Here is a 24,191-nt window from a genome sequence, read left to right on the forward strand (position 1 = left end):
GTCGCATATTTTCGGGAGAAGTTGGTGGCTCAACGTAAACCATATTTTTTATGTATCCCCATAAGAAAAAATCTAGTTTCGTCAAATCTGGTGATCTAGCGGGCCACCGTACAGGCCCATTCCGTCCTATCCATTTATTGGGAAATACTTCATTTAGATGATCTCTCACTTCTGCCGAATAGTGAGCAGGTGCACCATCATGTTGTAACCACATTCTATTGCGGAGGTCAAGAGGAATATCATCTAACAAACCTGGTAAATCATTTCGTAAGAAATTGAGATACATTGCACCATTCATATGTCCCTCAAAAAAGTATGGACCAATTACATATTCTCCAATGATGCCTCCCCAGACATTTATCGACCACCTATGTTGATAATCCACCTGTCTCAATAAGTGAGGATTTTCTGTCGCATAATAATAGTAATTATGTCGATTTACAAATCCATTTTTATGGAATGTCGATTCATCCGACCATAAAATATTATTGAAAAAATATTCGTTTCGACGAATTTTGTTCATGGCCCAATTGCAAAATCTCACTCTTTTCTCGAAATCAGCATACAGTAGTTCTTGATGTAACTGAACGTGGTATGGATGCAAGCGATGTTTCTTCAATACTCGTTGCACTGATCTCTCACTTATATCCACTATTTCCCAAATTTGTCGTTGACTCCTACTAGGATCTTCTTCAACAGCAAGAAGAACTTGCAATTCATTATCTTCATTAGTAGCTGGCTTGATGCGCTCATGTTTGGAATAATTAATAGATCCAGTTTCAACGAATCGTCCCAAGACCTTTCGGAAAGATCTTTCATCTGGATGCCTTCTATCTGGATACCGTTGAGAATAAATTCTACTTGCCAATAAACAATTCCTGTCTGATTCACCTAATATGAAAATCATATCAATCAAATCACTTTTTGATAACAACATTCTGATGAAATTATACCGACAGTTCAACTTCACGATTGACTAAAAATTTCAATATTCATTTGCAGCCAAATATTTTGTTCTGTCATTTGCCAGACTACTTGATTTCCAATAAATATTTCATTCGCTGAAAGGTTGTTTTAGACCGAAAGAATATGGCACGAATTCCGAGATTTTTGAAATTATTGTAACTATTCAAGAACGTCCATTTTGTGGTGTAATTCGCAACTTGTTTATCTAGCAACAGGTAATTTTAGGAATGGGCGATATTTTAAGGAAAGGGTATTTTTTGTATATTCTTATCAGTCGTCAAATGGATTTCGCTTTGAAAAAATGACCATTTTTCGAAAGAAATGCTCATTTAAGAAAAACTATTGAACTTAGCCATAGGGAATACTTAATGAAATTTGTAGAGGTTTCGTTGGCGCTTCTTATGGATCAATAATATACAGGGTGTTCCATTTAATATAAGGAAGATTTTGCAAATTTTCATTTACAATATTTGGCAAGCGGTTTTTCATACCCTGTATATCACAGGTCGATTTCAGATATATCGTTTGAGAGAGTTACCAATGTAGAATATTCGACCAAAAAAAAATATTTCAACTGGACTTGGCACCACTTTATAATTTCAAATATTCTGAGTGACGAATATTGGAAAAAAAAACCTGTCATGCTAGATATCTCGAAAACCGTCAATATTTTCGAAGTGCAGATATACATAAAGTTTATTTTATTTTCTATGAAGAAACCGAAGAAGCGATAAAAAATATAGGTTGCCATTTAAAAAGACAGAGTTGGGATCCGCCCAGAAAAAATCGAACACCCTGTGTGACCGCCAATATTTTTATTTTGTCGAGCTCGAGCAATAAGGTAATATTATAGAAAATTAGATTCCTATCTGCTTCCTATATAGAGATATGGAACACCGCGCCACTGTTGCAGGACCCTGTATATATATATACAGGGTGTCCCTGGACTTCCTCTTTTCCTCTCGGGAATGTATAGATGGGGTCAAAATATCACCAGTACTTCATATAACTTTTTTTCCTAAAATCCTTCGTTACCAAGTAACGGGCCCTCGAAGTTACAAAATGAAAAATGTTTTTCTTTGATAACTTTTCAAGTGAATATTCAAAATCATCCAAATTTTGGTAATTGACTAAACAAATGAATTCCTTCGATGAGCTTTCATGCAGGAGTCAGTTGTTTTGCTACAAAGTCAGGAACGGACTACCCCCGATGGTCCACACCCCAAAACTTTGAAATGACAGATATTTTTCAATATTTTTCAACAAATTAAGGTTACTTGGACAATTTTATGAATAAAAGTACTCGTGTGGAAAGTCGATCGGAGCAACGAGTCTTGATAAAAATGTAGTTTCACTCGACGACATCAAACCCGCTCGTCCACCATTATTTGAAATGAATAATTATCAAAGCAGAAATAATAATGATAACGTTAATTCAACAACATTTATCCTGAGATGTCTACCATTATTCGAAAATATTAGTTTTTAAGGAAAATGGAAATGATAGGTAAAATGTTCATAACGAATTTTTATAATGCAAACACGTTTAACTAACGAAACTCAAAAGCCTCAAGAGCAAACAGAAATGAAAAATCCGCTACAGAAACTGCTCGATATGACCACCTTCTCTCTCTATACATTTTCTTAGTCTACGAAGACACCCTCTCTGTACTTGAAATAGCATTCCAGGGTCGTTTCGTATGGCTTCACAATGTAATGTTATTCTATTCAACAATGCATCTCTTGTGTGAATAGGTGTAGCGTAAAAAAGGCTTTTTAGATGCCCCCACAGAAAGAAATCCAATGGATTTAAATCCGGAGACCGCGATGGCCATGAATATGGCCCACCTCTACCAATCCATCTATTGTGGAAAATATGGATCAGATGGTCACGCACAATCAAACTAAAATGAGGAGGAGCGCCATCATGCATAAACCACATATCTCTTCGGGTTTGCAATGGAACATGTTCCAAAAGTCCATTCAAATCGTTCTGAATGAACTCCAAATAACGTTCTCCATTCAATCGGTCCTGTAGAACGAATGGTCCTATAAGATGGTTTCCTATGATACCAGCCCAAACATTCACGTTGAATTTCCGTTGGTGTTTGGTTTGCAATATCCCATGGGGATTTTCTTCGGCCCATATATGGAGATTATGAGAGTTGATAACTCCATCTCTACTGAAACCTGCTTCATCAGTGAATAAAACTCGATTAATAAAAGTCATATCCTCTCTTTGCCTATCCATGAACCAATTGGCATATTCCAGTCGTGCTGGAAAATTTTGAGGTGTCATGGCATGTACCTTCTGGATGTGAAATGGCTGGAGCAGTTGTTCCCTAATTATTCTATGAATAGTGGACTTGGATGTATGGAACTGTTCTGAGGAGCGCCCTCACCACCTCGTTTTGGCAAAACTGTACCTACAATAATATCGAAATAAAACAACGTGCTCAAATTAATTATCAATTATTACATACCTGTCTCCCTCAAGCTGCGATCGACACGCTCGAATGTTTCTCTTGACGGTACCGTTCGATTGGGAAAATGCTCGGAATACAGACGACGAGCTTCTGCAGCATTACAAAATGCTCGTCAATAAAATACATGCATTTCTGCATATTCATTGAATGTAAACTGTTCTGCCATATCAAAAAAATTCAAAATATCCTATAGGATATACGTTATCATTATTATTTCTGCTTTGATAATTATTCATTTCAAATAATGGTGGACGAGCGGGTTTGATGTCGTCGAGTAGAACTACATTTTTATCAAGACTCGTTGCTCCGATCGACTTTCCATACGAGTACTTTTATTCATAAAATTGTCCAAGTAACCTTATTTTGTTGAAAAATTTTGAAAAATTTCTGTCATTTCAAAGTTTTGGGGTGTGGACCATCGGGGGTAGTCCGTTCCTGACTTTGTAGCAAAACAACTGACTCCTGCATGAAAGCTCATCGACGGAATTCATTTGTTTAGTCAATTACCAAAATTTGGATGATTTTGAATATTCACTTGAAAAGTTATCAAAGAAAAACATTTTTCATTTTGTAACTTCGAGGGCCCGTAACTTGGTTACGAAGACTTTTAGGAAAAAAAGTTATATGAAGTACTGGTGATATTTTGACCCCATCTATACATTCCCGTAAGGAAAAGAGGAAGTCCAGGGACACCCTGTATATATATATATATATATATATATATATATATATATATATATATATATATATATATATATATATATATATATATATATACAAGTGTTTTGCGTGTTCGACGATTTTCTGCTGTTAAAAAAAATTTATCAAAAAATTTGCATCAAATCAATTGAAGAAAAACTGTGAAAAACCAAGACTAGTACTTCAAATGTCCATTAAAAAAAACAGAACGGTTGTTTTCCTGAAAAAATATATTCTTTTTTATTTTACCATCCGTGAAATTTTACTTACATCAGAAGTGGTTTGAACTTCGCTATTTTTTGCCCTTTCCTCATACAATCTATTATATTTTTCATTTACTGATGAATATATATATATATTTCTTTCTTTTTAGATGGGACACAGCTGGTCAAGAAAGATTTAAATCAATTGCTCAATCGTATTACAGAGGAGCACATGGTAACACCAAATGGGAGGAAAAATACAGTTTATAAAACCTTTTTTTTTCCAGTTATAGTGCTGGTATTTGATTTATCAAACCCTGGGTCACTATCAAATTGCGAAGTATGGCTGAATGAAGCATTGCAAACGTCGCCTTCCAAACGTCCTCTATTATTTTTAGTTGGAACAAAACATGATCTTCTGGTAAAAATTGATTTCAAAAGTAATCTTGAATTAGTGATTCTTATGTTCTGTGGAGTGTGTTGACAATAATTTCGAGTATGTGGGTTCAATTATGAAACAGGATACGAAGTTTTTTATCGATAACACATCTGTGTACTGTTTCATATTGATCTTTATGTTACTCCGTCCCAAGTAACTTGCCTGCTCAATACTGACGTAAAGATCGTTACCACTGTAGAAAGCCAATCATTCTACGTTGACGATAAATGATTTTTTTCTTTGTGCAGTTGGATGTAATGATAAACTAAGTTGCTTATCTGCTTGATCAACAAGAAAAAGGCCTTTCCATCTCCTTCGCAGCTTAGGCTAGTTCTCAAATTCTATGAAAAAATTGCAATGGATTCTTCAACCAATAGAAACGCAGTAACATTTCTAACTGATCAATATCTTTTCAATCGGTCCTATCAGGACTGACTCTTTTGTTCATTTGTGGATTGTAAATATTTAGTAGGCTTTTTACAAGAGACAGTTTTAAGAAATGAGGTTATTAATCAAAACTTTATAGTAAAACTGTTTTAGAAAAATTTAAATTATAATCACATGGAAAGAAGTTCAATGAAGTTAGCTGAAAAATTGAAGGCTGAGTATTGGATTGTTTCCTCGAAAACTGGCAAAAATATTGTGAAATTGTTCCAAAGAATAGCCGCCCTGGCATTTGAAGAGTCTATTAAACTAGAATATGACAGAAGACATACTGAAATCGAAATAGGGACACCGTTGCTTGGTGAGTGAAAAAAAATGTTTGTTTTGATTATTTTGAAGAGTTTTTTCAGTTCTTGAGAAAAAGAAAACAGTGGATGGTAAAAAGAACTGTTTTTCACGTGGCTGCGAATGAATGCTGAACTTTACTTTGAAAAGTTATATTTTGTAAGAATAAAATAAAATATTTGAATTGAAGGGTTTATTTTTTTAAGATTGATTAATTTTTGGGAAAGAAAGTTTTTGGCTTTCTACTACTCCATCTGATAAAAAAAAGGGATGAGAGAATCTTCCAAAGAAAGGAAGGAAGTAATCAATTTGAAAATAAGTAACTCTATACATGGATGTGTAGATCATGCAAAGAAGTAACTTTCAGACACAAACTGAAAGAAAGTCCTCCTGAAACAGCTACTTTCATATAAACATTGAATTACACGATAGAAAAATATTCTTTCGAAATAAATACTTCTATATGAACACTGAATTATACAGAAGATACTTTTCTCTACTCAGTTTGTATATCAAGCATTCGTTATGGAATAAGAATCATGAATGAAGTGTGTGTATTTTCTATAATGTTATCCAATTTGGTACTGAAGAGCCTTAGGGCAAGTGTCTTAAGGCGAAACATCGGTGTATACCAGTGAGGGTGATAATGTTCCATGTGAGTACAATTTATTACCATTCATTCAAAGTAGAACTCGTGAATGATATTTGATTCTTATTCCACAACAAATGTTAGATATACAAACTGAGTAGAGAAAAATATCTTCTGTATAATTCAGTGTTCATATAGAAGTATTTGTTTCGAAAGAATATTTTTCTTTCGTGTAATTCAATGTTTATATGAAAGTAGCTGTTTCAGGAGGACTTTTTTTCAGTTTGTGTCTGAAAGTTACTTCTTTGCATGATCTACACATCCATGTATAGAGTGACTTATTTTCAAATTGATTACTTCCTAAATTTTTTTTGTATCAGATGGAGTAGTAGAAAGCTAAAAACTTTCTTTCAAAAAAAAAATTATTGAAGCTTAGATTAGAATTATTTGAAAAAGAAAAAGATGCATAAAAATATTGGTTTTGTTCAGAAAAGATATCTCCTCATCCACCGACAATGACATCAATGATCACGTTTACACAAGCATAGTACATAGATTCTAATATTTAACTACTCTTTTGAAAATATCCGTAACTTTAGGACCTCACCGTAGGTATATACCAACATGCTGCTGAGAAGCAGAAAAAAGAAGGATCTAAAAATTACTATGTGCACATATATGATACTCGGAAAGGAGATAACCACCTCGTATTGCTTTTCGTCTCACGTTCGTCATATTTCCTCAAACCCAGAGTATATAATGCAGTTCCCAGTGAACTGAAAAATTGGATTTCAAACCTTCCTAGATCATTCACCCATCAACTGATCGATATAAAGAATAATTTCTGAAATGATACAATAGGACCAAAAGACTGTTCTACAGAGGTCTTTGTTTTCATTGTAGACTAAGTTTTCTTCAATGAAAAAGTATCGATACTATAAGTCTCAAATAGCTTCATTTATATATGTGTATATCAATCAATCAATCAAACATTCATTGAATCAGTTTTCCTTCACAATCACATTAGACAAGAAAAAAAAATTACATCATCATAAAATACTGGCTGATTCAACAGGTCAAACAAACATAAAAAAGTCAATATAAAACATACATAAAAAATAAAAAGTTAATAAGCTACAATCCAAATTAAGAATCAAGGAGAAACTCATTCACAGAGTAGTATGCTTTTTGCAATAGAAAAATCTTGAGTCGCCTTTTAAAAATATTGATATTTGAGGATTTATTGTCCTCACTGAGCTTATTATATAGCTTAACCCCAATGCACATGGGGTGATTCTTTGGTACTGTCAATCTACTATAAGATTGATGTAGTTGAGTTATTTCTGGTGAAATGTTCATTTTTAGGAATAATTGAAGTATTGTTTTTTTTATATATATATATATATATATATATATATATATATATATATATATATATGGTAGATATACAAACTAGGCATTGTTAATAAACTATAACAAATGGATAATGGCCTGCAGTGTTCACTTGAAGATGCACCAGCCAGAATTCTGATTACCTTTTTCTGAATAACAAACACTTCATCAGCTTTAGCTGATAAGCCCCAATGTTCAAGACCATAGGAAATAAATGACTGAATTAAATTTTGGTATAGAAGCTTGAGAACATCAAGAGAGACTGTTTGTTTTAACGGACGAAGTAAATATATATGTTTACTGAGCTTCAGTTTGACACTATCAACATGGCACTTCCAGGTAAGTTTATTATCAATATCAACACCTAAGAATTTAGTACAATTAACTTAATGTACAGTTTCATTATTTAATCTAACCAAATAGCTTTTATCAATTGTTGTATTTTTAGTAACAAAGTTGAGCATTTGAGATTTATCAGCAGGCCATTTATAGAACACCACTCAGAAATTTGGTCAGTTACTTTATTAGTTTTGACATTTACTTCTGACATGGTTCCCCCAGATACTAAGGTGTTAGTATCGTCCTCAAAAATAACAGTAATGGAAGCTTTTGAACAAAATTTTTGAAGATCATTTATAGAAACCCAAAATAGAAGGGGTTCCAAAACAGAGTCTTGAGGTACCCCTCTTGATATACATTTTCTTTCAGAATTCATTCCATTCACACAGACCAGCTGACTATGATCAGTCAGGTAATATCCAACCCAATTCAATGCGGAGCCACATATACCATAAAACTGCAATTTTTGTAACAGTATGTCATGGTCAACGAGGTCAAAGGCTTTGCTCAAATCAAAAAATAATCCTAAAGTCTGCTGTTTGTTTGCCAAGATTTCCAGCGAATGTTTAATGAGTTGATCAATTGCACCAACTATAGATTTATTTCTTCTATAAGCATTCTGACCAGAAGAAAATAATACCGGGCGATTTTTTCTTACAAACTTTTTTTATAACTTGTTCAATTTCCATTTTAGTTGCTGGATATAAATAAATACTTTGATGAGCAGATGACATATAATTGATATTTTTGGTGTCACTTTTGGATATGCTACTACTGACAGTTGAGAAATAGTCACTGAAAAGGTTGGATATAGCAAAATTATCAGAAAGAATGTCTCCACCTTCAGCACTTTGTAGACAAGGTATGACATTGCCAGTATAACCATTCTGAGCTTCCTTGATGATTTTCTAGGATTCTTTCACCTTATTGTCAGCAGAAGATATTCTATCACCATTGCAAGTTTTTTAGCATTTTTCAATTAAACCTGATATATTGTTCTTGATATTCGCTATGATGTAACCCGTTTTTATATACCTACCTTGTTCAGCTCAGATAACTCAGTTAACCTTCTACTAATTTCTCTCAACTCAGTAGTTATCCACCTGGAGTTCACATATTTTTTGATTTTGACTAACTTTTTTGGAAATGAAGTAAAGAATATCACTGGAATTTTTTCCCAACACCAAAACTCCAGTAATATTCATTACTACGCCAAAGGTTCCAAACAGTGCATCGTAAGTGGAAATGAAGTGACAAAATAATAGTCAAAATATGTATGCATGTATATGGTAATTGATCTTTCGTCAACACATATACACCTTTATACTTTACCTTTACTATCATTATTTTCTTTAATTTTTCCACGACAAGCATATGTTTTTGTGGATTATCACTCATTTATTTATTTATTTTTCATTTCATGTTATAATGAAATATAAATACCTGCTTAAATTATTATGTATTATATAATTAACTATGTCATTTGAAAATACAAATTGTTTGCACTTAGAGGTACAATAATATACAATTTACATAAATAATATAATATATAAAAGTCAAAACAAAAAATAATCTGTTATTTATGTAACAGCATCGTTGTTGAAATCTTCCTAAAATGTTACACATATACAGGGTCATAAGTTATCATCCATATATTCTTTGAGAGAATAATAGAATTTATCCAGGAGCAACTCTCTGATTTGATAGTTATACTGTTTAGGAGCCAAATTTTTTATTGTACTTGGAAGTTTTTATTGTAAAATTTAATTTTAATTTTGTAGGGAATTTCTAGTATTCTAGTAGGAAAATTGGTTGTGTGCGATTTTACATATTTTAATATCTCATAAAAGTACTGGCAGAGATCTTGTGATTTTTCTTTAAAATCAACCAGTGTCATATACAACACTGAACTGGGATGTAGCGACATTAAACTAAAAACTGATAAATATTCGTTAGAAAAACGTCGCGTCTTTCGAGTGTGGATATCGGTGAATCTACATATACATATACCTAACAGCAGCTGGCAGCTGCTGTTAGGTATATGTAAAATGTCTGAAATATTCTCATTTTTTTTGTTTGCCTTACTGCGATGGTCTTCAATAATATGTAGAAATAATTTGTACAAATGTACAAATAAATGTACAAATAAAATATTTGAATTGAAGGGGTTATATTTTCAGGAGTGATTAATTTTTGGGAAAGAAAGTTTTTGGCTTTCTACTACTCCATCTTGATACAAAAATAAGGGATGAGGGAATCTTCCAATGATAGGAAGGAAGTAATCAATTTGAAAATAAGTAACTCCATACATGGATGTGTAGATCATGCAAAGAAGTAACTTTCAGACACGAACTGAAAGAAGGTCCTCCTGAAACAGCTTCTTTCATATAAACATTGAATTACACGAAAAAAAAAAACTTTCGAAACAAATACTTCTATATGAACACTGAATTATATAGAAGATACTTTTCTCTACTCAATTTGTATTTCATACATTCGTTGTGGAATAAAAATCAGATATCATTCATGTGAGTGCGATTTATTACCATTCATTCAAAGTAGAACTCATGTGAATGATATCTGATTTTTATTCCACAACAAATGTTTGAAATACAAACTGAGTAGAGAAAAGTATCTTCTGTATAATTCAGTGTGTTGATTACTTCCTTCCTATCATTGGAAGATTCCCTCATCCCTTATTTTTGTATCAAGATGGAGTAGTAGAAAGCCAAAAACTTTCTTTCATTCATTCATTGGCAACAGGTTCCAATATAGCTGAATATTTGTCTTAACACATATAATGAATACTGATTAAGTAGCAACACAATGTTACTGAAAAACAATTTTTCTTGCAGCAGATATCTGTAGATATCTTTGCCGGTCCATTAATGATTTCCTCAAAATGTTTGTTGAGAAAGGCAACCCTGTTATATTTTTGCGATCAGGGTGTCTCACATAAGGCCATAATGTTAGGAACATATTTTATTTTCAAAGAAAAATTTCGGAAAAAACTGATTTTATCTTTCAACGTACCGATTGTGGTAAGTCTTTTTTATATTTCTCCCTCAGTTTTTTGTTTTTTCTTGAACGCCACCAATACTTTCAGCGTAGCGTAGCCAATGCTACGATGGGTGTTCAATTTCTGACGCTATATTATTGGCATCTATTAATCAATTCTACGAATCCTAGAAACTTTTTACATATCATATTTTTACTTTCGTTATAAAAACGGATTCCAATGGAAAGCTGCTCCTTTTCAAGTATGTCACATGACTCTTCTGCCATGACACTATAAATAAGGACAAGTTTTCTTTGCAACCTGTATAATATAATAATTTACAACCAAGCCGCATAAATCAACAATTTCGTTTTGAATCTGTGGGGATGTATTTTTCCCCATGTTCTAAATGTTGTTTCAAATCAATTCAATGCTCAGATTTAAAAGGTCTTCAAGAATACCTTCATGATTCTCTTTACCCCTCAAAGGTAAGTCATGAGTGCCACAAAAAATAACTGTAGAAATTATAGAGGGCACTATGTTTTTATTTTTCTCAATTTTTGGCTGATCAGCCGTTTTCATCATTACAACCACAGGCATTTGTTCCGAAAAAAAATCTCTTCGTCGACTTCGAATTTATGATATTGTGATGAGACATGCTTAACGAAGTATTCATGAATATTTTTAAAGCGGCAAAGCGATTGAGTTACAAATAAACCACCAGCTACAACTTTGGGTGAAAAATATAAACACAGTGTATCTTTAGGCGCAGCCAGGGCGAATAAGTTTGCACCCAACTATGATTGAATTTACGCTTGAGATTAGCGACTACGGCATCTTTGGCAAAGTCGTAACTTTCAGGAGGTACCCAACCACGTTTGAGCATATCTAATTTTTGAATTGTCATTAAAGAAGTTCGCCCTACCCATTTGCCGAGATCGTTATCACAAACATCTTTATCTTTAAGTATATTTTCGACTTTAGAGGAATCAGCTTGGGCCAGTGAATTCTGTGATAAGTTTCTTTCGGTCTTTTTTTTCATCATTTTCACTAATACTTTCTTGTTTTTTTTCTTTTCAAAGTTCCTGAAACAAAAATACCTATGCTATTAAATATCTAAATGAATCTGAAATAAAATTGGGTTCATCAAATAATGAGAAATGAAATGTACTCATTTAATATATCTAATAACTAGCATATTATGTAACTAGCATATGTGTGCCGCCGTTCACTCCTACTTTGAGACCGTGCCGAAAAAGAAGTCCCGCAGCTTTAATATGAACTAAAGTAGTACCAGTAGAAACACTACGCCAGGTTTTTCGGACTTTTTTCATGGCGCGGACTAACTCTCACTATCACGCGGACAGGAACAATACCTAAACGTGGATACGACAAAAACAAAAGCACATTTATTGGGTTGCTTAGCGTGTACGCACTACGGCTAGCCCAGCAGGGACTCATGTTGTCCCTCACTCTACATTTGCAAATCATTTCTTAGCTGTTATTAAATACATGTTTGTTAATAGGTAACTATATTTGGTTACTTAAGTTCAAAAAACTTTTTTATATCCATTTTCAAAAACACACGCACAACAATGACAATGTGTACCCAATTTCAGATCAATCTGTCAACAGGAAGGGAATCAAACTTCAATGACCAAATTTAACCCAAATAAACAAACAGGGTAAGTTAAATAAAACCGTTAAACAAAAAATGGACTGACTGTTTAGAAGAACTGAAGGATAAATCATTCTCTTATTAACGCGCTTCTATTAGCTTCACTTGTCTGTTTGTTTGTAACCGACTCCTTTGGACTCGATTTTGACTAACTTTAAACGGACAGATGTATTTTAAACTTTGTACACTTATCAAGAATCGGTGTTAATACAATTATTTCATAAGTTTATCTCATTATCCTGATCAGGATAGCCAGGATTAAGTAATTTCCTCACACAGTCTCTGTGTGAGAGCAAGTGAGACAACCACACTATCTGTGCATGCGTATATATTTTTTATATACAACAAATGGGCTTGAAATAGCAAGCCAAACTAAAAAGTGGAAAATAGATAAAATAGTTCACAAAATTAAAAATACACGCTTTAATAGCAACACAAACTAAAAAATGATTCGAAACTAATTTAAGATCGTGTTCAACATTGATAAGTCCTATGGCTTGATGTAAGTAATGACTTTTAATAAGTCTGAAATCAGAATACCTAAATCTATTTATGAAAAAAATAATTTTGTTTTAAAAAAGCGTGGGATGCAATCTGGCTAACCAAGTGTTTATCACAATGGATATTTAGCACACCAAGCTTTTTTACAACAAAATTAAAGTCATTAGTTACATAAAGCCATTATTATTATCGATATTGGACACAATTATTTTGTGTTGCTATTAAGCGTGTTTTTTTAGTTCTTTGAACTATTAATTATTTCATTAAATTGGGGTTATATTGAATAACATTTTCATCATGTAGGTACTTTTGTTTGTTTATATAGTTTCTGGATTTTCTAAAAACGTCTTGTTAGCAGTTTAAAATTCAAGTTCATACGATTATTCTGTTGAAAGTTACATATTCCAGAAACCAGTACTGAAAACTGTAGAAATAAAATCAGGTATATAGTACGCGCCAACATAGATGAAATTTTGATTTGCATTTAAAACCAAATTGTACCCGTCCAAAAGATAGCTATTGGTCACACAAACTGATGTCAATAGTACATTAGCGAAATATGACAAGTGGGGGGAGTCTTTTAACACAGAACGATTTTATGTTTCTGCGCTGGCTCATCTTAGTTGGCGCGTACTTTATCTATATGCGACATGGAAAAGCTTCACAGGAAAAAGAGGACACACGCTGCACTTTTTGAGAACCAGCTCTAGGGGCCAAAGAAACATTCGAACCATTTTTGTGACCGAACAAAAATTAAACTGAATTGGAACTGTCACAAATAACGTTAAGTATGATATGAAGAATGTCTATCAAAAAACTATCAGGGAATATAAGTTCTCAGTTAAAAATCTGATAGGTAGATAATTGAAAGTTTGCGAGACAAACTAATCAGATTTTGAATTTTTTTGTTGATAAAGAAGATACAGCCAAAACAGATTTTGGATTATCGTGAGTCATTAGGTCGATTTTTTGTATCTTTCAGTAGTTCTCGATAATGGACAATTTGATTTAACATACTTAGTCTCTATATATAACCGTCATATGAATATAATTATTGGGGATGCAGAAAATAATGTTGAAAGAACTCTTTGTTATTCCAGACTATAAACTATAAATAGATGTAATAGGTTTTTTTGAAAAAATGTGAAAATACTTTCTAGACTTGAAAATGAAAGATGAAAAAAAAATGAATCAACCTTTTTTTGTAGAAGTTACCTTGATCGATTATGACTGTCGTTTGTGAAATGACAGCTTTCTTTTATTGAATTTATACATTGAACAATCATCTTTATATGGAAATGAGAATATAACTATAGATTTCAGTGAAGTTACAAAGAGTAGCATATCATATGGAAATTATTGAGATGGAAATTCAATAAGGCGTAAAAGACTACAGTGAATCGTGAGTGAATATGGCCTCTGTTGTGATGTGATAACGCGAACTATAGTATACAAGGAGATACGATCACTCCTATTTCAATGACTTTTTTTTTGTAAAATTTGGAATATTTCGTTAGGGAACCCCTAATCATAGCATGCTGGACAACCCACTGAAAGTCGCGTAACTTGAGGTGATACTTATTCTGTTTTCATATTTGAATTCGACATGAGGTGGCGTTGTTGTATTTGTCAGTAAACATGAAGCGAGAAAAATTATGGCAATTAAGCCAAATTTTTTTTAAAAGGGGGAGTATTGTAATAAGTTGGATATATTATATTTTTCGTGAATTTTAGATACAAAAACACATGTGTTTTCGTATAAAAAGGGAACCTTATCATCTTTCAGAAATAACCTTAATGCCAACAGAGCCAAGCCATTTAAAGGAAAAGTCATTAAAATTAACTGCTTGATGCTGAGAAATTCGAAATTTTGAAACATTCAATCTCATAATTCATTTCATTATCTTTCGTTAAGGGTCGAAAATATGTTATCCATTCTGTATACCCCATTTAAAATAAAAGTCCAAAAAGCAATTAAACGTATAATAAATATCAAAATTTATGTTCCGAGGGGTTAGAGTGTCAGCCTTAATTTTAACGACATGATAAAATTAATGTTTGGAATAGTCTACCTACCACTATTCAAAACAGCAAAAATATCAAAATGACCCATGCAGTGACATCTATATATCAGTAGCAGACTCACGACATTAGAAATGTCAGGAACTAGACGGTAATTCTTGCGGACTTATCCGCTGGACATGTAGAGGACGTTAAGAGTACCAGTTCCGTAACTAATTTCAGAATTTCTGATTGGTGGGAATTTTTATGAGATTATTTGAATTACATCCCCTAATAGAGTTAAGGTAGAAATATTTGAGAGAGAATTAAGTCAATCGTGCGCGGACCCCAGGGTCGTTTAGGGGCTCTTGCCCGGGGCAGTTCGCCACTTTGGGGAGGTTGCTGGGAAAGCTATTGAAGGGACTCAGGTGCTAGGGGTTTTAAGATACTGGGTCGCGACGGGATTTCAGTAGTGCGATGAACATTCGCGGTTTATTTGACTAGCTGACTTGGAGTAAAATGTTAGGAGCGTACGAAGTCAGAAATAGGCCGGTTGAATTTCCTCCAGAGTTTTGGGAAATACTCGAATAGAGTGAAATACGGTTTCGAGAAGTGATCTCGATATTTGGGAGTTATTCGCGTTTTATTTGGCTTGCTGACTTGAGATAAAAAGTTAGGAGCGTACGAACTCAGAAGTAGGTCGGTTGGCCTTCCTACGAAGTTCTGAGTGACTTCTGGATGTACTGAAATACGAGGTAGTTCAGGTCACCGTTTTGCGAGGTGTTTTGGAATTGATAAATAATCGAGGTTTAGTTGATTTGTGGTAAAGGCAGTGGTGCGCGAAGATTTGGTGAATTCAGTTAAATTTCCTACAGTAGCTGGAAATTCTAGAGGAAATTTTGAGTGAATTGAAATAGTGAGATATTTCAAGTCACTCTTTAGAGCAGTGATACTAATTGGGTTTTGGAAGTATTCGCGGGTTTATTCAATTTAGTGATTTAGAGATTTTTCCGAGTTCCTGGTAAGAGTTTTTGGGGAAATAGTGGCTTTTGTTGGAGTTTTCAGGGGAGTCCGTCTACGATAATTTTGGTGAGCGTATTTTAAACAATTCTGATATATAGTGTAGATGTTATTGCATGCGTATGTGGATTATATTTTCGACTTGGCACCTAGGGTATTAGTGAACATTTTCCATAATAATATAGCTACGAATCGGGTTCCCTTTTCATTTCATTAGGTTATTATAGATCATAGTAATTTCCTACGTTATACAGAGAGGAGCGATTATGTGGGTATCTTGATAGTTTCTCAGAGTTGTATTTTAGTGGGTTTTATAGCATAGCTAGTAGAATTCAGGCAAGGCATATCTATGCCCTGAGTGAAGTTACTCAATTTTCAAAGGAATACTCCTGTCATTTTGTTTTAGTAGTTTATCCATAGTTTGCTCATGTTATAATTATATATTTCTTTTGCTTTTATATAGTGTAAATAACGTTCAGTATTAATTTTTGTTCATTTAATTTTTTTATTGTTAATCCCATTATTCTGCCAACTTTACTCATCAATAAAGTTGGTTTGTGAAAACTCTGCTAATATTATTTCATTCCCTCAAACCCCTAAAAGACCACGCATTTAAGACGTGGCCGAATCCAGTCTCTGAGGATATAATTGGTGGCATAACCAAGTTATTTCTCCACGAAGTTTAGAAGGTAGGAAAAATTCAGCTATTGACCAAGTTGCCTACTAATTCTCAATCCGTGTGATCAGGACGGATTTCAAACTTTTTCTGATCTGGTGGCAGCAACTCTCACGCTACCAAACTAAATTAAGAAAATAAATACCTTTGGCTGAACGATCCCATATACAGGAGGGTGAATTTTTCTGGTGCGAGTAAACTGAAATGATTATTATATATTCATTAGCAGTACTTATATAGGGATCGCCAATTCAGACCCGACGGTCATTTATTACATTATTGTTCGAAGAAACTTGTTCTTGGATTTATATTAAGGCACTCAATAATCTTCACATGTATATGACTTCCCGGTCTCCCAAGTTACACATGTAGCTATAGCCATCCTCCTTAGTGTTTTCGAAATTTTACAGTAGGCTGTTGCCCTTATTTTTGGAATTATGTTGTCACTTGATAATTCCACATAGGTGAGTCACTCGTTGCGACAATATTTTAGTGATTCATGCACTTGAATGCACACATCTATTATGCACAAATACTCAGTTTGCAACGAGTGTGACCGGGAACCGGGATAACAGCCACTACCGAATATGTAATCAACTAACCTTGTTTATATGATAAGTTTATTGATGATTACGCTGATCCCTAGGTATGGAGAACAACGAACTGATTAGATTCATTATTCGATGGGTACCAAGTTTTTATAGGCGTCATATATATCATTTATCATTCGTCTTATCGGCACGGTCATAAATGTTTAGTAACCCGCGGACCATATAACCTTCAAATTCGTGGAATTCAACCGTTGCGCAGCTGATTGATTCACACGGGGTGCTTTTCTCGTCGATACTTATATTCCTTCTTCCTCTGAAAAACTATTGGTGGTAAGTACACCTAGTGTTCAAAGTATTTTGAAGAGTGGTTGCTTAGAGATAGGAAACAGTGCCGTACACACCTAGTCGTTTTTATCAATTATTTTGCTCTTGTGAACTTTGGTACCTACTGCGATTTGCGAATTAAAGTAATTCCAAGGTCGATGGTTACTATGAGATTATCAAACGAATTTTTATTAATAAGAATAAATCAAGTGCGGAATCATTTGTACTAAACCAAAAAAGAAAACGATAAAATTATTCAATTTTTGGAACAATTGTCCCTCTAGTTAAATATTTTTGTGCAAAAAATTCAACAATTCATTCTACGCAACCATTTTTTATTTTTCAATTATTTTGGCTCTTATAAATTATTGTTGTGGATAATGTGCTAATTTTTCTTTAGAGAAAATGAAAAAATAACTATTTACTATAGTCATTCTATATAGTAGAATAAAAACAAGTAACTAGGTACGTAGAAGTTGAAGATCGCGTATACAATTTGAAAAGCAGAGAAGTCCCGAAACAGGTGATTTCACATGTATAAATACTACAATCAAATGTAGACCAATTGAGAATGTTAGCGGTTTTGTTTTTCAAACTGTTTTCAAACTATCACTGGAAACCAATTATGTGAATAGGTACTTACTAAGACCGTACGTAGACCGCATGATAGTTCCAACTCGATTTCGCGAAAAATATTGTTTAAACCACAATTCTGTTTCTGTTTAAAATATGTTTTTCCGTTAATCAGCTGTCGCCCCCATACGAACGACAACTCTCAGAAGTTGAGAAACTTGTGCGAGCTAAGGACTAACGAGGTCTTACCTTTTAACGTGTGATTCCTAACGTGTGATTCCTAACGTGTGATTCCTAATTGTGTACCAATACTGTGACTAAGGGAGAGGAGGGCAAGATGGAAACGTTAGTGATCTGAATTAGATGAAAATTGTACCTACTAATACATTGAAACATGAACGGTTTATCAAATTTAATACAAAATATATATATTTTTTGTAAATCATAAATAGTTATTACTTCATTCCTAAAAACATTGAAGATTTTTTGTCGTCTGTTAACGATCTCTTTTTTTCCATCTTGCCCTCATCATGTGCCCTCATCTTTCTTAGAATGCGGTGCTCCTGTAATCAATGCAGTGAAGATTATGATTGCCCAATTTTGGCACATATTGCACTAAATCCATAACTCCGTACTTTTTGAGTTACTATTAGATGTTTCGAGAGTTCAGTCCATTTTGATATCATGTGTTTTTGAAGTGGAATTGGTCGCGGTGGTAGTGCGCCCGACTCACGATCGGAAGACCGTGGGTTCGATTCCCGCCTCGACCAGATATTTTTTTAGAGATAATTTATCTGGTTGCAGCGGGGATAATTCTGCAACCGTGTTAGAAATCACACGTTAAAAAGTAAGACCTCGTTAGTCCTTAGTTCGCACAAGTTTCTCAACTTCTGAGAGTTGTCGTTCGTATGGGGGCGACAGCTGATTAACGGAAAAACATATTTCAAACAGCTCCTTATCTCAATAAATATTTATTACTATATTGTGTCGTTAATCCATTTTGGTCCAAATTTTCTCTACAAATTCAGGATTTGAGGTTTAAAACGTATTGGACCGATCAAAAGGTTCGAAAAGTGGGTGTCTCAAGATTTGAACGATCGAAAAAAATCGTCACCTTCAAGGTCTGTTCTTCTTTGTTTTTGCGCAACCAAACCGATCTTTTTATGTTCGGATCGTCACCTGTGATGAAAAGTGGATCATCTACAACAGAAGTCGTTCAGGATAGTGGTTGGACACCGATGAGCCACCCAGGCACTTCCAAAAGGCGAAAACCCAACAAAAAAGGACCATGGTTACTGTATAGTGTCAGCAGCTGGTGTGATTCACGATAACTTCTGCACCAGGCCCAAGCCATCACAACAGAGTTCTACTGTGAGGAAATCGACGAAATGTATCAAAAATTGCGTCAGCAGCCGCTGGCACTGGTCAACAGAAAAGGTACGACCCTGCTCCACGACAACGCCCGTACGGACGTTTCGTAAATCACCGTTCGAAAGTTAAACGAATTCAACGGCGAAGTTCTGTCTCACCTACCGTACTCCCCAGACCTCTCGCAAACCGACTACCATGTTTTCAAGCACTTCGATAACTTTGTCACCGGTAGAACTTCCGTCATTCAGGACCAGGCAAAAACGGCATTCATCAACTTCATCGAATCCCGAGCACACAATTTTTATGCTAACGGAATTAGTGTGTTAAGTGTGTTAAGTTGGTAGAAGAGCACTGATTGAAGTGATCCATATTTCGATTTAATTGAATAAGTATTGAATAGACTGAATAAGTATAATAAATGATTCTTGACAGAAAAGGCATGGAATTTAATTTTTCGAAATGGAAGCTTAGAAATTATGATTTTTTTATTTATGATTTCAGTGTCTGTTTTCCGTTTTATCCTAGTAACAGGTAAAATATATGTAGGAGCAAATAGGGATTATCTATTCCCCTCTCATTTGAAATACCAACCGAGTTTTTCCTTGGTGGAATAGTTGATTCCTTTAATGGTCCCCACAACTACTAAGTATTTGTATCTTTTTGACTTTGTTTTTATTGACCATTTACACTAATCGGCAGCTACGCGGGTAGGATGGAAACCTTTCCGCCTTACCAGCCTTTGTTATTTTCCAACTTGCCCACATAACCTAAATCGATGATACTGAGTGCTTTTTCACAAGTAGTATAAAACTAATCATATTCAAGTTTAGAGTAAGAGTTATTAGTTTCCATCCAGCAAAGAAAATAATTTCATATTCGATTAAACTACTGAAAAATTGTCTAACAAACTCAATTTGCCAGGATTATGGTGTCCTCAATGGTTGTTTATTAAACTAATGAACTAATAAATTCAAATCTTATATATTGCAACTTGATCAATTCCGTTATATTTATCAATTTTTTATCTTACCCGCTATTTCCGTGTTAGAGGAATTGTGCTTCAGAAGACATACTTTTTCTTTCAAGGCCAATATTTGAAATATATGAAGTCATGTGAGATCAGAAGCATATGTCGTATATTCTTGAACGTATCGTAATAACCAAAATTATAATAGTTTCAGTATTTTGGTCATCTTGTGTGATACAAATTTATAGTGTGAGATGACATAGTGACTACGTCCTATACAATAATAATTTTACAAGCATAATTCGAAAATGAATTGTTTCTTCCTTGCGGGCGAGTCTTCATATAGACTATGACATCAGCTAGAACACAGATGACACTTCACCCAATGTTCGTTTGGTCTAGATCGGTTAAATAGTTCATTGTCGTAAATGCAAGCTGGATCATCTTCTTACGCATCTTAATTAGCGTAAGGATCGTCGAGATGCTCGTTATTGTCCAAATTTGTCAATTTGGACATGTCTGCTTCATCTGCTTTCGACCTTACGTACATCTGAATTTCATAGAGGAGGTTGGCTCAGGATCCACGTCATTTTTGTCGAGATCAATATCGTCATCTAAGATAACAGGTTTCGTTTGCTTTTACTTTGCACGACTTTATAATTTCTGGGCGCCGTCTTAGACCTAACGTCATCGTTTTCAAAAATAACACGTTTTGTTGGCTTTTGTTTTCTGAGGGATTTGCAATTTTCTTTTTCTGTTTCTTTTTACTTTTGATTTTCCAATAGAAGTAGAGATTTTGAATAAGGGAAAATTTTTTTAAGTACGTACTTTTTTGTAGAAAATATTTTCGTTTGCAAAAGTTAATGTCGCCTATCTTCTCTTCGATAGTTATTTTTTGGAGCAATGGCCATATCTATCTGTCCTTTGGCATTGGTAGGTTTTTAGAATCAGACACCAGGAGCATCGGCCCCAGCAGAGATGAAATAATACATCATGATCTTGCAATGAATGCTTAACAAGGTTTGCTGCCAAAATTTTGAGGAATAATGGAGTATCTTCAATCTGACAATGAGGAGTGGTATCTTTTCTCAAATTTTTGTCGTCGGCATTATTAGAAGGTGAGTAACGAGTTTCAACTTCTCTAGAAGTGGAACCTGGTTGTAAATCTATTTGCTTGTGTGAGTTGACAGCCGCAATTTCCGTCAATTGTTCTTCAGCATTAGTATCTTCTGAAGAAACGGACATTTCGTGATTTACCTGGGGATGAGATGAACTACTGGCAACTAGCCCGTCGTCGTTATTCAATTTATTTACAGTAACTCAGCTAGGTAAATACATCTCTTCTGGTCCTACATTTTTGGTAGGATGTTTTTATCCATTTCGCGGTCATAGTGGATAAAAAAAGATATACATTCGGTGAATGCAGTAAGGAGAAAAACAGGGCACTATCTCGTCGTTGGCCTTGGCAAATTCCAGTGTTTCTATAATTTCGTGGCGGAATTGATCATTAAGGATCAGAAATGACTTATTTGTTGCAGAAGCATCCACGAAAGTTACAAAATGGCGCATCTACTCAAATAAATAAGTAACCGATCATATACCTAGTGCTGATATAGAACAGCTCTAAAGTGCCTGGAGGAGCACCATCAAAGTATTCGACCTTGTGATTTTTTCTCGGGAAAAACTAATGCAGGCGGAATAAAACTCCCGATGGCATTATCACAAGGAAAAACTGTGAAATCTTCACAACGTTCAGTACCTACCTGTGACATCTCCAATTTTTTTCCTCTCGATGCAAAAATTGTTGGAGGGTTTTGAACAGTTTTGAGTACATACATATTTACGTACATATTGTAAATTCTATGAGGCTGTATCCTGTTATCAGTCATTTCTTTTTCCAAAAGAGAAAAAAAAAACTTCGTCACTTGGACAGTGACGGCTCGTGACTTGGAGAACACGGAAGGCTAAAGTCATAAAATTTATATACACACAGAAAAGCCCGCCGGAGGCGCGAAATTTTTTATGTTGTTGCACGTTTTGCTTAATACTAAAGTTAGGGCATGGGCATGACAATGCGAAAATAATGCATGAGGAGTTATGGACTTTATTTTAGTTTGTAAACCATTTAAATGGCCGGCCATGACCGCAGCCCCATCATAGGTTTGCGCAATTAACTTTCGCCTAAAAGTATAGGTGTCACACGTACGAATTAAAAAATTAAACAAATCGTCAGCTGTGCGCCCAGTTGAAACATCATGAAAACCCATAAAACGTTCTACCGCATTACCATCTTTGACATATCTAAAAACGATTGAAAGTTGTGATGTACAGGTAATATCGTTAGTTTCGTCAATTTCCCATGCAAAAAAAGAAACATTTTCAATCTCCTTGCTTATATTTTCCTTAATAATATATGCCACACTGTCTATGAGCTCATTTTGGATGGTTTTTGAGGTGCTCGATAAAACGTTTCCGTTTAAAAAAAAAGAGCCAAATTGTGAAGTACCTAATTGTCGCGATTAATCGAATCTTCGATTTCATCGTGTCCGCGAAAAGCTAATTCTTGGGAACCCAAATAAATCGTAATATCATTAAGTCTTTTTAAATTCGAGCGATTTTCTCTAACCTGATTATTAAAAGAAATTATGGCCTCTTTTAGAGCTGTATTCAAAGCTGTTGCTCTATTTTGTTTGCTAAACAATTTTAATTTACAAGACGAAAATATATGCTCCTTAGATTTAAAATGTCTTTCTATAGAACGAGGTAAATTGTTTAAATCGGAGTATCCTATTTTAGACCACGTTTAGTATTCGGTTTGTACGGAAAATAAAACACAGGGCCAACAAAAAAGTTTTTCTCGTTTGATGGAGCCGGTTAACCAATCGCATTTATCGTACCAACTAATGTTAAATATTCGATTTTGTCGATTATCTGACACTTTAATTGAAAACAGATTTGGTTGAGGCCTTCCCAGAGGCTGACTATTTGTCAGCCAGCAATCGACTATATCGTCAGATTTTTTAATTTCGTCCAACTTATCCATAATAAATGAAAAAAAAAACTTACGGAAAAGTGAAAACCTGAAAACACGAAAACACCTTGAAATTGAAAGAAAACACTTTAAAAACACATTAAAAATATTACCAAAAAGCATTGCTTTAATACAATTCTGCCTGTTTTATACACAAATAACAAATAAATATTATCAAGAAACACTGAAACGATTTACCGACAGTCCCAGTCCGTCACGGCATCCGGTCCAAATAATTAAATCAAAAACAAACGCAATCGTACACTAACGGAAACGAACTGGAGGCTAGCCTCCTCTAACCCTATAATTTCTGCAACTGAAATTACAAATCGGGACGTATGTCTCTGGTTGGATCGGTCTCGTGGAGCCTGTTTTTTTAAAGCGGTCGGAGGCTTGGCCCCCTTCCAGCGTATGGCATTTATTATTTCGGGTTGATGGTTTATTCGTTATTTGTTCATGGGCGGTGCATTTGAGTTTTGTTGATGCAGGATACAGTGTGGTACGTACTACGTAGTGAGTGATAGTGTTTTTTCGGGCATATTATGTATTTATATTAAAAATTAATGGTAAAGTAATGATACCAAAGCATTTTTAGAAAAAAAAATCATAATTATTTGTCAATATCTTTTAATTTATTGCGATGAATAATTTTTTTTTC

The 24,191-nt window shown here is 34.3% G+C and overlaps 2 protein-coding genes and 1 long non-coding RNA gene across 3 annotated transcripts in view; 2 read left to right on the forward strand and 1 right to left on the reverse strand.

Moving 5' to 3' along the window:
• The window catches only part of LOC111514209 (RAS oncogene family member RabX5), a 32,701-nt gene extending 26,990 nt beyond the window's left edge, over positions 1-5,711 (forward strand). Inside the window, exons 3-6 of the mRNA XM_074172390.1 lie at positions 4,525-4,589; positions 4,642-4,775; positions 5,334-5,538; positions 5,588-5,711. Of these exons, the coding sequence (XP_074028491.1) occupies positions 4,525-4,589; positions 4,642-4,775; positions 5,334-5,538; positions 5,588-5,649 (466 nt within the window). The 3' untranslated portion in view covers positions 5,650-5,711. The remainder of the gene's footprint in view (positions 1-4,524; positions 4,590-4,641; positions 4,776-5,333; positions 5,539-5,587) is intronic.
• Positions 5,712-11,148: 5,437 nt separating this feature from the next.
• On the reverse strand, positions 11,149-17,425 carry LOC111514211 (uncharacterized). The gene is made up of 2 exons (XR_002723329.2): positions 17,319-17,425; positions 11,149-11,925 (listed from the first exon to the last, which is right to left on the reverse strand). It is a non-coding gene; the product is annotated as an uncharacterized lncRNA (long non-coding RNA).
• A 30-nt stretch (positions 17,426-17,455) lies between these two features.
• The window catches only part of Cpr (Cytochrome P450 reductase), a 156,013-nt gene continuing 149,277 nt past the window's right edge, over positions 17,456-24,191 (forward strand). Inside the window, exon 1 of the mRNA XM_074172391.1 lies at positions 17,456-17,597. The gene's annotated coding sequence lies outside the window, so the exon portion shown is untranslated. The remainder of the gene's footprint in view (positions 17,598-24,191) is intronic.

Source organism: Leptinotarsa decemlineata, unplaced genomic scaffold (genome assembly GCF_025532065.1).
Source record: "Leptinotarsa decemlineata unplaced genomic scaffold, Ldec_3_MD MMD2_tig00000090_RagTag_RagTag, whole genome shotgun sequence".
Classification (NCBI taxonomy): Eukaryota; Metazoa; Arthropoda; class Insecta; order Coleoptera; family Chrysomelidae; genus Leptinotarsa; species Leptinotarsa decemlineata.